At 39.8% G+C, this 14,848-nt stretch overlaps 1 protein-coding gene across 1 annotated transcript in view; it reads right to left on the bottom strand.

Moving 5' to 3' along the window:
- DNAH5 (dynein axonemal heavy chain 5) overlaps positions 1–12,760 on the bottom strand; it is a 125,144-nt gene extending 112,384 nt beyond the window's left edge. Inside the window, exon 1 of the mRNA XM_027888427.1 lies at positions 12,682–12,760. Within this exon, the coding sequence (XP_027744228.1) occupies positions 12,682–12,744 (63 nt within the window). The 5' untranslated portion in view covers positions 12,745–12,760. The remainder of the gene's footprint in view (positions 1–12,681) is intronic.
- Positions 12,761–14,848: the final 2,088 nt, after the last annotated feature.

The raw sequence follows: 14,848 nt of genomic DNA, 5'->3' as shown, positions 1-14,848 counted from the left end.
GAGCAGTTCTCCTATGAAGACAGGATAAGAGCGCTGGGGCTGTTAACGCCTGCAAAAGAGAAGGCATCAGGGAGACCTTCCAGCATCTTCCAGCTCTTAAAGGGGGCCTGAAAGAAGGCTGGAGGGACTCTTCACACATACTTGTAGTGATAGGACAAAGGGGAATGGTCTAAGCTGAAGGACAGCTGGCTTAGATTAGATATTAGGAAGAAACTCTTTATTGTGAGGGTGGTGAGGCACTGGAATGGGTTGCCCAAAGAAGCTGTGGATGCCCCATCCCTGGAGCTATTCAAAGGCCAGGCTGGATGGTGCTCTGAGCAACCTGGTCTAGTAAAAGGTGTCCCTGCCCATGATAGGAGGGGGTCAGAACTAGTTGAACTTTAAGGTTCCTTCCAACCATAACCATTCTATGATTCTATACTTCTTTGCATGATGTATGTGATTTCTAATGTAAAAACTCAGCCCAACAGGCTTAACTATGCCATGCAGCAATAAAACTTCTTTTTTTTAAAAAAAAAAAAAAGGAAAAAAACCCCCTTAAATAAATCTCTCAAAGAACCATCTAGGAATCATGGAGCTTTTTCATTCAATAATTTACAGAATCACAAAATAGCATGAATAGCAACAAGAATAGCAAATAATTTACAGAATCACAAAATGAGAATTTAAAGAGATATCTGAAAGTCATCTAGTCCAGTCTTTTGCTCAAAGCAAGTCCAATTAGAGTGGGTTGCTCAGAGATGTTTGCAACAGAGTTTTGAATATCTCTAAGGATAGAGGTTCCACGACCACTTGGGCACTATAACAGAGTTTGACCATTCAACATAAAGACTGTTCCCACCTAACTGAAATCCCTCATGTATGTTGGCTCTTGTGTATGCTGGCTCTTCTTAGCATACACCTTCAAGAAGAGTTCAGCTCTGTTTTCTCTCTACCCTCCCACTAGACAGTTATTGGCTGCAATAAGATCTTCCCTTAGCCTTTTCTTCCTGGGGCTTAACAAGCAGAGTTCTCTCAGTATCTTCTCATACATCACACACTCTGGCCTCCTGTACATCTTGCTGACCTGCTGCTGAACTTGCTTTGTCAACCTGCTGGCTATTTCAGCCCTGTCTGTGATCAGCATTCTTTGCTGTGACATGCACTACTGGCTCCTGTTCAACTTGGTGAGGAAAAATACCCTTCAGTTCTTCTCTGTAAACCTGATATGTAGCGAGTTGGCCACTGACCTGTATTGTCCTACAAGGTTATTCATCCTAACTGTAGGACTTAGCATTTTCTTTAATAGAAGTTCTTTTCAGTCCATTTCTCAAACCTGTTCACATTTATTTGAATAGCAGCCCTTCCCTACACATTCTTAGTCCCTTGTTTCCCTGAGCAATGGGTCTACATTTTCTTGGGCTGCCAGTATACTTAGAAACAACATTTTCATTTCCCTTCACCTTCCTCACAAGTTTGAACTCCAGCTGAGATTTAGCTTCTTAATTCTACTTCTGGAAACTCAGGCATTGTCTCTATAATCCTCCCTGGGTGGCCCATCCCAGATCCTGTTTCATCCCAAACTTCTATGGAAGCTTGCATGTTTGAGTTCAGACAGTGTGTCTGTGTTCATCCATGTTGGCCTTCTACAAGGCCTGCTCTTCTTTCCGCACACTGAATGACCTGTCTGTGTGTACCAATGGTGTTTTTCTTGCAGGTCAAGCAGTTTCCTTCCTTTGTTCAGCCTGGACAAGAGGAGACTGAGGGGAGACCTCACTGCAGTCTTCAACATCTCACAATGGGGAATGGAGGGGGAGGTGCTGTTTTCTTTCCTCTCATGACCACTGACAGGACTTGAGGAAATGGCAGGAAGTTGAGTCGGGGAGGTTTAGGTTGATAGTACAAAAAGGTTTTTCAGCCAGAGGGTGTGCAGAGATGAGAAAAGCTCCCCAGGGAAGTGGCCACAGCACCAAGCCTGACAGAGTTCAAGAAGTGTTTGGATAAAATTTTCGGCACATGGTGTGACTCTTGGGTTGTCGTGTGCAGGGCCAGGAGCTGGACTCAGTGATCCTGATGGGACCCTTCCAACACAGTATATTCTATGATTTTTTGTTAGTGTTACATTGCACAGCCTTGACAACGAGGTTTCTTTCACTATGGGCAATTAGTAGTAGCAGATAGTAGTTAGCTACCATCTAGTGGTTAAACACTGAAAGCGTATATGACTTTCATGCTCTTCTTCACAAGACCACAAAATAGAGTCTATTTAAAATCTGGCAATTTAAATTGTCTTTTACAGAGATGACCACTTACAAATCACTTGAAAACCTACACTGAATAGAAGTGGGGGAACTTAAAGAAATAGATATCCTACTTGGTTGCATTCTCCTGATACAACTGCAATCAGAACAACCAAAGGTAGACATTATTACCTTGAGCTGCTTTCAAAGTCAAATAACACTGAGGTTTTAATACCTTTAGGGCAAGGATTTTTAACTGCTTTGCTAAGAAAAATTAAACTTCATCATATTCAGTAATTTCCTGCACTAGTAGGCATTAGGGTTGCTTGTAATTCCAAAAAATGCTTTCTGTCTTAAAACAGCTAAGAAGTGTACAATTTGTCAGCCACCTAATATCTTCATCTCAAACAAACAAACAAACAAAAAAATAAGAAAAAGAAAGGTTATCAGAGTTGAAAGTTACACTTCTTGTTTGATGAGGCAATATATACAACTAAGATTTTAATCTAAAATAAAGTTACCTTGCTGTTCCAAGAAGCATTTTATGTGAAAAACAGTACTGCTCAAAGAATTAACATATGATGTAGGCGGTCTAAGTGTAATTCCCTGCTCTGCTTTGTGCAAAACATTTGTTCTCCAGGTTGTGCTGGCCTATTTGATCGCCTATTTGATCCATTACAAAGAAAATAAAATTTAAAGATAAAACACCTAATTATAAAGTCAGTAGATACACAATTAGCCTTCTGTTTACCAGGACAGACAGGATGTGTAGATCTTACCAAATGAAGAGACATTATTGCAAGGACAGACAACTGCAGTTCAAGTAACCATGCAAATAATACATTTTCCATTTTAAGGAACTACCAAATCTCACATCTTCTCTGCCCTTTTCTATTTCCAATTACGTGGAGATTGTGCCCATCAGTTTAGCCAGAGTAAAGATTAAAGACAAAAATACATTAACTCAGGATCTTCAAGGATCCCCAACACTGTTCAGATGTTTCCAATATCCCTGGCAAGTGCATGATAAACTCTCAACACACAACTGAAGACCATGACAGAAACAAGGTCCAGATTCACTGGAAGCTGGGGACACTCCTGAAATGAAAGGAATGGTTTTGGAAGAAACAATTTAGGTAAACTCTGAGGGGTTTACTCTTGAAGATTAGAAAGGAGGTTTTAAACCTAACCCAAGGAAGAGCTATCAGGCACTGAAGATCATGTGGTCTCAAAATACCACTTGTGTGAAGTACAGGGAGCTCTAACATGTGACAAAAGAGAGGCTTCCACCTGTCAGGCTGCAAGCCATAGCAAAAGTCTGGATAGCAAAATGTTACCTTGTTGAACAAGGCAGAAGGAAATAGAAAACCAAAAAAAGCACATAACTACTTATATCTACGTAGGAACAGTCCTAGAAATAAAGTTGGGATAAATAGGAAGCTACCTTTGACATTGCTGTAATACTAGCACTAAACTCAGGATAAGGAAGATATCACTGGTACCTTGTGCTATACATCAAGGTATTTACTACACAGGCAACATGGAAAAATCCACACCACTGTAAAAGAGCTCAGTGTTCAAACAACTTAGCAAGCCAACCAGAGCCCAATGGCATGAAGCTTCAGTCACAAACAAGATAGACATATGATATTACTGTCTGCCTAATGAGGCTGGAAGTATTGACTGTGACATGCTGACAGTGATGAGGGTGGTCCCCACGGCAAAGAACAGCATCAGCAAGTAACTTCAGATACCTCCGCATACACAAGGGAAATACCATTTCAGATCGTGATGCTGATACTAATTTTTTAAGACATCATAAATAGGAAGTTTGTAATTAAAAAAAATACATGAGGGCAAATGACTCCTGCCTCACAATATCAAGTTAAAAATCTTAGTGTTCAAATAAAATACAAAATTTAACAACCTCATAGAGTTAGAGGCCCAGAGAAGCTGACTTTGTTATCAGTGTCAGAGGACTGGGCACTGTCTAACAGAAAAAATGCACACCTTTAAGGATAGCTGAATGAGAAAAAATTGATGAGGAGGCCTGGCTAGGTAAAATAACAGGCATTATATTAAAAACCGGAATTAAGAGGTGGCTCAAATAATTTAATTTCAAATGAAAAGTCAACAAGGTTTTTTTGAAAGGGAGAAACACTCATCAGGAACTGCTGAGGTTCACCAAAGGGGTTAATAAGCACTAGTGTAAAGGAGATTGATCTACATCATATGGATTTGCTTTCAAAAAGCTTTCAAAAAGATCCATTGTCAAATGCTTTTAGGAAAAGCATAAAGGAAATGACCTTCAATGATAAAGACTTGATTAAATGTTGGAATGGAGAGGAGAGGAATAAAATGAATAGTTAGTTCTTACAGCAGCAATTGAAAGGTGTGAGTGGAGCTCTCGAGGCATCTGCAGAGTCAGGTGAAAAAGAAAAAGCTACAAGAGTGACATCTGCAGACAGAACTATGTTATTCAAGGTAATAAGGATGACCACAAAGAATTACAGAAGACTTCCAGGACTGAGCAACTATGATGTGTTAGAATGCCAAATAAAAATTCAGTGCAGGCAAGCAGGAAAAGAACACAGCTATTTGTTTAAAATAGAAACACTGTGTTTCCATTTTAGACAAATTAGATGATGAAATACAAATTTGAGACAAATACAACTTTTTTGAAGTTATCACTATAAAGGACAAAACATGTATTTGTATTTATTAACAATATAACCATAATAAGTAGATTTTGTTGTCTTTGGGAGGGTGTTAGCTTCCTTTGTTCAAGGGGACTATCAAGATATAATTGACATAAATTTTCCAGATCAGCATGGCAAGCTGGGAAAACTGATTATTTGTGTCATTTAACTCTTTTTAAGGTCATAAATACTTTTAGAGATATTAACTGCTTTCTACAAGCTGCTTTGTTATCCTTTTAAGTGAAGTCATTGATACAGTGGCTCATATTTTCTGTTCTTCTGCCTTCTACTTGCTTTACCTGGAAGGGGATTCAGCAGCACAAGCCTTAAAGATTCGTGCCTGATTTTTTTGCTGATACGCAAACAAGATAAGTAAATCAATAAATAAAAGCTTGATTGTACGAACCTGGAATGTTTTCAGGTAGCTTAGTTTTAATAACAAAATGTCCATTTGGATAACTTGTTTGCCATGGAATAGCCAACAAAAACATTTGTCAAATGAAAGCTCACATTTTTGTCTCGCTATCAATGGCAATCAGACAAGGCCATTTGATTCAGGTCCTGCAACTTGTTCCATGTCCCAAAACTGTTTTAAGCTTAGTTTCCAGCACCAAAAGCATACCTGGATCCACACAGAACATATATAGAAATTTTAGTCCGTTTCAATAAGTAATATTACCATTCTGAGGTTTTGATTGCTTGTGCTGAATTCAGGTTTTTTCACTACACCTGTTTAGCAGCACTTCTGCACAGCTATCAACTGTTATTACAATTGCCCAGACACAGCTGAACTAAATTTGCTCTAAAGCTGTTTAAGTCCCCACTCACAGCTGCACTGAGCTCACAGGAATAACTCATCTGACCTGTGGGTCACAAGAAAAGCACTTCTTACGCTTCAGATACAGATGCCAGCTATGCAGCTAATACATGCTGTACTCATGCTGGGTAAGGTATAGAGTCATTTAGCTTGGGGAAGACTTGGAGTCCAACCACAAATCTTTAACTTTGACCATATAGCAAACAGGACGCAAATAACTTGTACACAACATATCCATGCCATTACAGATTTCAATAAAAAGGTACTTCCAGTGTACTCTAACACTTTGTTCTATGCAACACATTCATTAAAACAGTTCAGTAGCTATCCTGAGCTTGATGGGTTTTTCCAGTCATTTAGAAGTTACATAAACTTCCAGATGCCCTTTGGATCATTCCTACTAATCTTAGTTTGAGATAGGCTATCTCAAACTATCTTTGACTTTGACTATCTCAGACTATCTTTGAAAAGAGCTAGGTGCATTAGCTAAAAGTAGAAGTTGCATGGCACTTCTCCACAATAATTTAGAAAGAGCAATTTGTTCAGCTGTATTACTAACTCATACGAGAAGTCTTCACTTTGAAAACACTGAAAGAAAAAATGTCGTTTCCTCTCCCTCCTCATAATTTACTAACACATGTACAATTGAAGGAAATTAATTCCTTCAACACATAGATTTCAAAACATAGAAAATTATGGAGGAAGTGTATTTTATTTTGTATGGTTATGACATTTTAAATTAAGATTTATTTCAAGTAGGCTTTAATAATGTCTTCCTCATTTTTCAGTCTATTGGAGTTATTTACCACCATACGAGATTCCATTTAATGCAACTTTTACTACTCATTTCCTTATAATTTGAGTTTGATATAAATTCAATGAAACAGAGCTGCAACAACTAAGTATATTTAATCTAAGCTACCCAGTTCTTTGACTAATAACAAAAAACACACACTTGGCAAGTTTTAATAGTGGTAGCTATGGCATGAAAAACATAACACTTGCCAACTAGCCAATCTATTAGTGCTAGCTTTCATATCTTTTCTTTTTCTCTGGAGAAACAGAAAGGTAGTAATCACAGGCCACACATCTTTATTTCTTTCCTGCAGTGTAATTAATTTTCCCCCTTTCTTCTCGGTAAAATTTTTGACTTTTGGCTCTTTCTGAAACTAGTTATCCTCTAACAAGGCACTTCCTACTCTAGGCCTTTGGAGACGTATTTATTAACCTAAGATTTAGATTACTTTTACTGTACCTTAAGAGACTCTTCCGTAACACATCATTGTATCAAGATGACTCCTCTTTTACTTAGCATGTCCAATGCCTTTTTCCTTACCGAACACAATCTTATGACTGCTATACAGCAAGCCAGGGCAGAAGGAAGTTAATATCCAAGCCCCATTACTCACATTTTTCTCAAACTTTAAAAGGACTCTTACTTGAATACTCTTGTAACAGTGCTCCTGAGAAAACAAAGTAAGATTCTGAAAGCTTTTCCCTGAAGTTACTACACTGTCTGCACATGACTAAAACAACACTCATGAAACCTCTGCTTCTCAGCTTTTAGCACAAATTCCCTCTTTACCACAGTTAAATAATTGTCCAGAGGCCAGTTGGTATCATCTGGGAGGGACATAAAATAAGTCCACCACAGGTTAAGGTTAAGCTCACCTTTTACTTGAGACTGTAACAGTCTCTTGATGTATTTCAGTAGATTTGAACTTCAGCTTTTAAATTCCAACAAATCTAAAAACATCTTACTGCACAGTACCTCCAGGTGTTTTCACCTCACTGATGCTAAAAGCTTGCAGCTTCGTAACCTTGCACCCAAGTTGTTTTCCAAAGCTTCTGTGGCAGGTTTTTTCCCTTTGCCGTTCTGGTGCTGATACTCTTGTGCTATAATTCCCTATGGCCAGCACATGCAGATCCCTAAAGTGCTGTTACAGTGCTTCCCATAGGAAGGCTAAATAAAGCACTTTTTTTCCATAGTAAAAATCTGATTGTTCTTTAAATTTGTAGTGTTCATATGTGCTATGGGAAAACTTGACGTATTTTCTTTTACAAGCTATTATCGAACATACAAAGGATTAAGTAACTTAGTCATAAAATAGCAGATTCTTCTGCATTCTACTAAGGAAAATTAAATCATTTAAGTTACTCTAAAATTTGCAATTTAGACCATTCTTCAACCTGCTGTAACAACAATTGCATTCATGAGTGCAAGGTACAAGAAAAAAGTATGAGAATCCCAAAAGGAAAAGATATTGTGGTACACAGATTAAGACACAACTCCAAATTCGACATCATGAAGGATTCATTGCTTCAGCAACCTGAAGTTTCTAATATTTTTCATACAACACACCTTTCTGCCATGATACTTTAGCAGTGTCTTCAGCTTTTCTAGAAATCCTGAATGCTTCCAACATCTTCACAGAGGGCATCTCCTTTCTGTTTCCTCAGCAAAGCAGGAAAGCCAGCTAATTTGAGTACAAATGGAATAAATTCTCAAGGGCAAATCTGTACTCAAAATATTAAGGAAGTGAAGCGGGTTGTGATTTTTTGCCCTGCAATAGCTTCCAAGAAGTCTTCTGTAACTCAGCCTCACCTTATGGAACTTAGAAGACATAAGAAATACCAAGTGCCATTCTCTGCATTTAGCCTTTTAGTCCACTTTTAATCCAGTCCTCGTAATACCCTGTGTGCTGGGTTTGGATGAGGTAGACTTAAATTTTTTCAGAGTAAGTGGTATGGGGCCACGTTTTGGATTTGTGCTGGAAACAGCGTTGATAATTCAGGGATGTTTCAGTTACTGTTGAACAGTGCTTGCCCAGCTCAATATAAAAAGCAAGGGGAGAAGTAGGATGGGGGAACATTCCAAGTGATGGTGTTTGTCATCCCAAGTCACCATCACACACAATAGAGCCCCGCTCTCCCAGGGATGGCTGAACACCCACCTGCCTGTGGGAAGTGGTGCATACATTCCTTAGTGCATACATTGCTTGCATGCAGGGCTTTTACTTTCCCTATTCAGTTATTTTGATCTCAACCCAGAAGTTTTCTGATTCTCTCTCCCATCCCAATGCAGGAAGGGGAGTAAGTGAGCTGTTCTGTGGGACTTATTTGCTGGTGAGGTTAAACCACAACACCCTACAATCCACTGGATATCACAGGAACACAACAACACGTGAAGCATGCTGTTATTTCCCAGAACTGTTGGTGTTACGTTCATTTTTGTTGTGCAGTTAAACTGGACTATCCACAGGCTTTCAGCATTAGCACAAATACAGAAAGCATTCAGTGCTGTCTCCTGCCCTTGCAGTTCAACCCCAGGTCCTCACCTCAACAGATCCTTCAGGTATTTTAAATGTCTACTCAGAAACCTAGGAACAAAAGCAGCTATTTGCCAATAACCAAGCATTTCCCCTTACATAACCTTGGCAATAGAGCAAGTACAGATTTCATATTTCAATGGCCAAAGCTATTCAATTCCACAAAAGTGGCAATAATGCAAAATTTTAAGTTATTCTGGGCTATGCATGGGCAGCCCATGTGTATGAGGCATACCTTCCAACCATGTCAGAGAGGAATTTGCTCCTTGATGCTAAAAAGACTTTTCTGGAAACAGTACCGTTGCTACTGCCTGCTTAATATACACACAGTAGAAAGCTGGAATTGTTGCCAAGCAACCGTAGCTGTGGCATTGCTGTGTCCCCAGCTTGCCATCTCTCCCCTGCACATTCAGAGTGAAGGAGGCTGGACTTGATGCCCTGGAGCTGCTGGCTATTAAGCCTTTCTGCTTCTGTGGCACATGATTGTTACAATTTGTGATATGTTTACAGTACGACACACTGTTTGATCTAGATTAAGTGACAGATGTCTTCCTCACCTGTAAATCTTCTGAAAATTAATTGTAACGATGACATACTCCTTCATTACCACTCATAGTTCTTTAGAAATGTTCCTTGTGTCTATTAAGCAGTTTCAAATTTATTACTTGGCTACTGAAAACTGAAACCAGAAAGAACCCGTGACATTCTTTTCACCAGTCACAGCCTGATTGTGCCTAAGAAAAATCCTTCTTTCCCAGCTAAATATTTGATGTTATGTTTTGTCCAAACATATTTAGCAAATGCAACACATACTGATTTATTGCTTAATTGTCCCCAAATTCCAAACAAGACAGCATTATTGGCTTTCTGTTTTCTTTTGATTAGAAAGGTCTGTTAGAAAATTCATGAACTCTACCCATAGTTCTCATCCTACTGCATCAGTTCCTCTCTCCACTGCTGCACATTCTTTTAACTTCTTGTAGTATCCTATTGGTGATGAAAACAAAAACGCATCCTTTTCTGTTTTCCAATGGGTTAGCTATCTCAGCCTTTGCTGAGACTACTTCAGCCACCTTACACTACAGTAACAGCCTGTCTCATGCAATTTGCTTCATGCTTTGATATTCAGTACCGCTATCCAGTGGTTTGTCTGCCACCAGTAAGCAAGTGAATGCTTTTTGCTCTGAATAAAGACAGATAATAATCACTGAAAAATTTCAAGCCCAAAAGTCAGAAAAAAAATTTTCTCTTCACTAGATATTGAAGAAGCAGTTCCATCTTTTTATGCACTTTTTCTTTCCAGTTCCTACACCTTTCGCATCTCTTCTTGCACCTTTAAATGCTCAGAAAAACACAAATTATGTGTTTAACTTTCTGCCCTGATCATTTTTATGTATGTTGCTGAATACAGGATTTTTCTTAGCAATGACTTGCTGGGTTATAACAGGTGCAGCACACATTCATGAATTCAGTGACTTAACACCAATCTGCCTCTGGCAGAAGCTGAACCCATGGCTGCTTCTACATTTTGCTTGTTTTAGAAAAGAAACACTAATAAAATTGAGGGACTGTTTTCTATTAGGACCATACCAAAATCATGGCATATAAAATTAGGCTGAAAACTTACCTTTTATTGGAGAGGAGTGCATTTTATTTCTTTCAATAATACTGCCAAACAGCTGGCATAGTATTAAATATTTTCCCATATTTTCACTGACACATCGAATGTTTTTTTTTCCCTGTTTACACTACTCTACACTTGGTATTGAGCAATTAATCATGTCCTAATTTTGTTTCCAGGGCAAGTGCCAACACCTAAGAGATGTTTGTTGCATATTTCCCATTATCATTTTACAAATCCACTGTACATCCACTGGGGAGGCAGTGGAAAGGGAATCTTTCTTTCCACATGGGCTACTGTACCCGAACATCTAAAAATTTAAGGTAGAAGTGAAAAGGTTAATGATGATGTTGGTCTGCTTAAAAAAAACTCCTGCACAGGAGCAACAAAGCTACTTTCTTGCCCTTAGTCATTACACTGTGAATTGATCAAGTGTGGAAGAAATTCTCCTTCGTCTCTGTCTTAGTCCACCCCATTCTTTGCAAAACATAGGCTGCTAAAATGTAGGAGGATATCCAGATATTTTTGGTCATTGAGAAGTTACATCATTAATCCCCATTCCAGTCGGGAGAAAAAACAAGGCACACATGCTTACTAATATAGATTTCATTTCCAAGTTGCATAAAAGCAAAAGTTTATAGCCCAAGGAAGTGTAAAATGATAAATGTAATCAAATTATACACTTTAAAAAAAGTTCTGAATACTTCATCTCATATCCACATATCCATGAAAGCTAAATGAAAAAGCAGCAAATTCCCAACTGAATAATTATGATCAAAATTAAAACAAATGTTAGTAAGGAGAGAATGGCTTTAATTTTTATTCTTAGCTCCATATATCAAATACCTAAATAATTACATTTTTAGTTAATCTATCGTAAAACAAATAATAACTTTTATGAAAGTTTAAGTTATTCTTGATTATATTACCATAGCATTAGGTAGTATAATTAGGTAATATATATTAGGCTGATTTTATTTACTTAGAAATTTTAAGTTTTGGTAGAACAGCCTTTCTGGTAAACAAGTTACCTGTGTAAGAGATAAGCACAGTAACTTGTTGCATTTGCAATTGTACAGAAATATCAGCCCAAATGATTTTGGAACATGTCCTGGTAACTATAGTAAAATTTAAAAGTTAGGGGCATTTGCACTGCTTTAACATTATGGCAATCTATATGGAATCCAACCATCCCTGGGATCTATCAACCACACACCCCTTCCAGGGAAAGGCAGTCAAGTTAGCTATCGCTAATACTGAAAGAGCATACTTCAAGCCTTCTTTCTTTTAGATACATCGAGGACTTAGCCAAAACAAAGGGAAACCAAATAGTTTTCAAGGAATAGTTTCATTAACTGCGTTAATCATTGAAATAATGTTGTATAACTGTGTGTTTCAACAGTCAACAAGACTAGTAACAATAAGAGTAGAGCTGAAAGCAACAGACTTTCAGTGTGAGGCAAGAAACGGGAATTTGCACGATATATTACTCCTTTCTGCAGGACTCAAGACATTGATAATGAAAGATCAACCTTAAGTGTGTGAACACCTGAGGTGTTGTCACGAGGCATTACCAGTAGAAACCGCTGCCCTCTTACTGAAATTACAACAACGTGTACTTTGTCTACAAGCAGCAAAAGTTCGTGAATTTCAGCACAGATAAAAATACCTTCTCAGAGGAGGCACCATGGGAAATAATCTCCTATTATGAGCGCATACCTCCTCAAAACAGAGAGAGCCCCTGTGCCCGCTGCCCCGCACTCAGCGGGTCCCAACGCGCCGGTGGCCGCCGCCCGCAGCCCTTGCGGGGCGCCTTGTCCCCGCAAGGGGCAAGGAGCAAAATTACGGAGCAAAAATTACCAGAGCAGCCGCCCTGTGATTCCCTTTTCCACGCAGACTGACAACGCACGCAACTCCACACCCCGGACGGGTGGCCTGCCCCGGGGTTCCCGGCCGGGCCCCGCCGCGCCCCCACCCCGCTCGACCGCGCCCACACCTGCGTGTCCGCACCGCCCTCAGGCGGGGCCGGGGGCTCTGCGGGCACGGGCTGCTCTGCCATGGAGATGGGCTGGTCGGCAGCGGTCCTGGCCGGGCCCTGCGGCTGCCCCGCCGCTGCCTCCATCTCCCGGCGGCGTTGCCATGGCGAGGGGCTCCCGCCGCGGGGTGGGCGTTCTTTCGAACTTCTCCTTCCAGCCCGAGGTCAGTCCCGGCTCCCCATGGAAACGGGCTGCCGCCGTTGCGGGTGGCCGGGACATTAGGCGGACGGCGAGGCCGACGCCAAACGTGCAGCGGCGCTAAATTCTCCCGGGGGGGGGGGGGGGGGCACAAACACGCGAGGGATCCAGCATCCAGCCCTGCCCGCTTCCAGTGGCCCCTTCCCGGACGGCCCCGGTACCCTCTGCCGCCTACACCCCTCCGGCCCCGCCGCTCCGGCGGGGCGTCACACGTCGGTACAGCCCTGAAAGCTGAAAACTTGTATCAGCTACAGCCTTAGTACTCCAGGCATTGCTACCTTATCTCACCTTTAGCATCTCGTTCTCAGTAAATCCCAAATGGATGCATTTATGCAGCCCTCACACCTGGCATTACTGGGAGAGGCAGGAGAGTTAAAAGTTTCAAACGCTGCTATTTTAGCTGTATGAAAAAAAAAAAAAAAAGGACTGATATTTAATACAGACGGATGCTACAAGTGCACATAATACCTTGCTCCTAATTGGATAACACAGAAAAGGTTGCCCTCTTAAATGACCAGAGAATCAACTTCTTATCAGGTTTCCAGCACTCCCCACTCCCAGAATGTAGCAGTGAAAATAAAGAGCTCGCTGACAGTCTGTTAGACATACTGATCATTGACGTATAAACCAAATTCTAAATGTGTTCATAAACAAATCTGTCCCCAAGAAAATTTCTTTCTCCTTAACTTCTCACAGAGGATACAAGTCAGGGTGGTAACCACACTGTAGAAAATTGTTATGATTCATACACAAAAGTACTGAAAGCTGTCTAAGATTAAATATACATGAAGGACAGACTAAATATGTACAACCTGACACTGAGGCATCAGCAGCTTTTGTTCACTCACAATCAACATCAACACATTCATAGGAACATGAAAGCTAAATACTAGGAGTAGAGCACATATAATTCAGGAGCAGAAAATCTGAAATTCTTCGTGGAAATGTGCAAGAAACCCAGTGCCCAAGCTTGAGGTTGGTATTTCACCTTGGAATGTATTTCTCTTCTGCTCCTTTTGATGTAATTTGAACTCTAGACCAGATAGTCTCCTCCTAGTTTTTTTTATGGAAACATGCACACAGGGCTGCAAAAGACCTGCAGAAACCCATGTTTCAGCCCAACAATTCCTAATCATCTCCTAACATAATTTTTCCACCTATTCTTAAAAATCTCTGGAAGGCAAAGTCTACACAAACCTCCCAGGGGGCATGGTCCAATTCTCCTTTACTCATTTCTTTTTTTTTTTTTTTTTTTACTTATATCAATTATTACTTCAAAGTACACTTTTCTCATCTATCCTTCAGTAATTAGGCAGAAAAAGTGACCTTTATAATAATAGTTTTTAATGTGTTTGTTGGGGATTAATTCTGGTAGAAAATTAAACCCCATATGGCCAGTTTCTCACTGCCCCTCAGTGCAAAATGTTTTCTCCCTCAACTTTTTCTCTCCTAGAAAGAAGCAAATTGTTTCAGACAAAAGCTTTTTATTTCATCATCATTTCCTTGGAATTCACAGGTTCTGTTCTTTAGGGTTTTCCAGTTTTTCCAGTTTTTTATGACTTGCAAAACTGGGCATAAAACTCTTCCACTGGCCTTAAAAGCCACAGGGTAGAAATGAAAGTTTTCTACAGATGGTTTGAACAGAAATTTTTAAAATGCTGCCAGACTTCTTTTTTTTCTTTTTTTTTTTACTTTGGATTGTCCAATAATCACTCTGTCCCCCCTTGAGATCTCACATACAATTTTCTGATACACTTTTGCATATTGATATTTATTCCCTTTTATACTTGTTAATTTGACTTTCTTAAGTACTTTCCTGAATTTCTGAGCTCTTTTTTCATGCTCTACTTTTTAAATTAAAACTAGGTTAAGTTCCATTTCCATCCTCTAATCTACATCTGGATCAGCTCTCCCAGACTGGTACTCTGT

Source organism: Empidonax traillii, unplaced genomic scaffold (assembly GCF_003031625.1).
Source record: "Empidonax traillii isolate 1590-97213 ecotype Southwest subspecies unplaced genomic scaffold, ASM303162v1 scaffold238:size1398292, whole genome shotgun sequence".
Taxonomy (NCBI): Eukaryota; Metazoa; Chordata; class Aves; order Passeriformes; family Tyrannidae; genus Empidonax; species Empidonax traillii.
The sequence above is the reverse complement of the archived record's forward strand: the minus strand, read 5'-3'. Positions and strand labels throughout refer to the sequence as shown.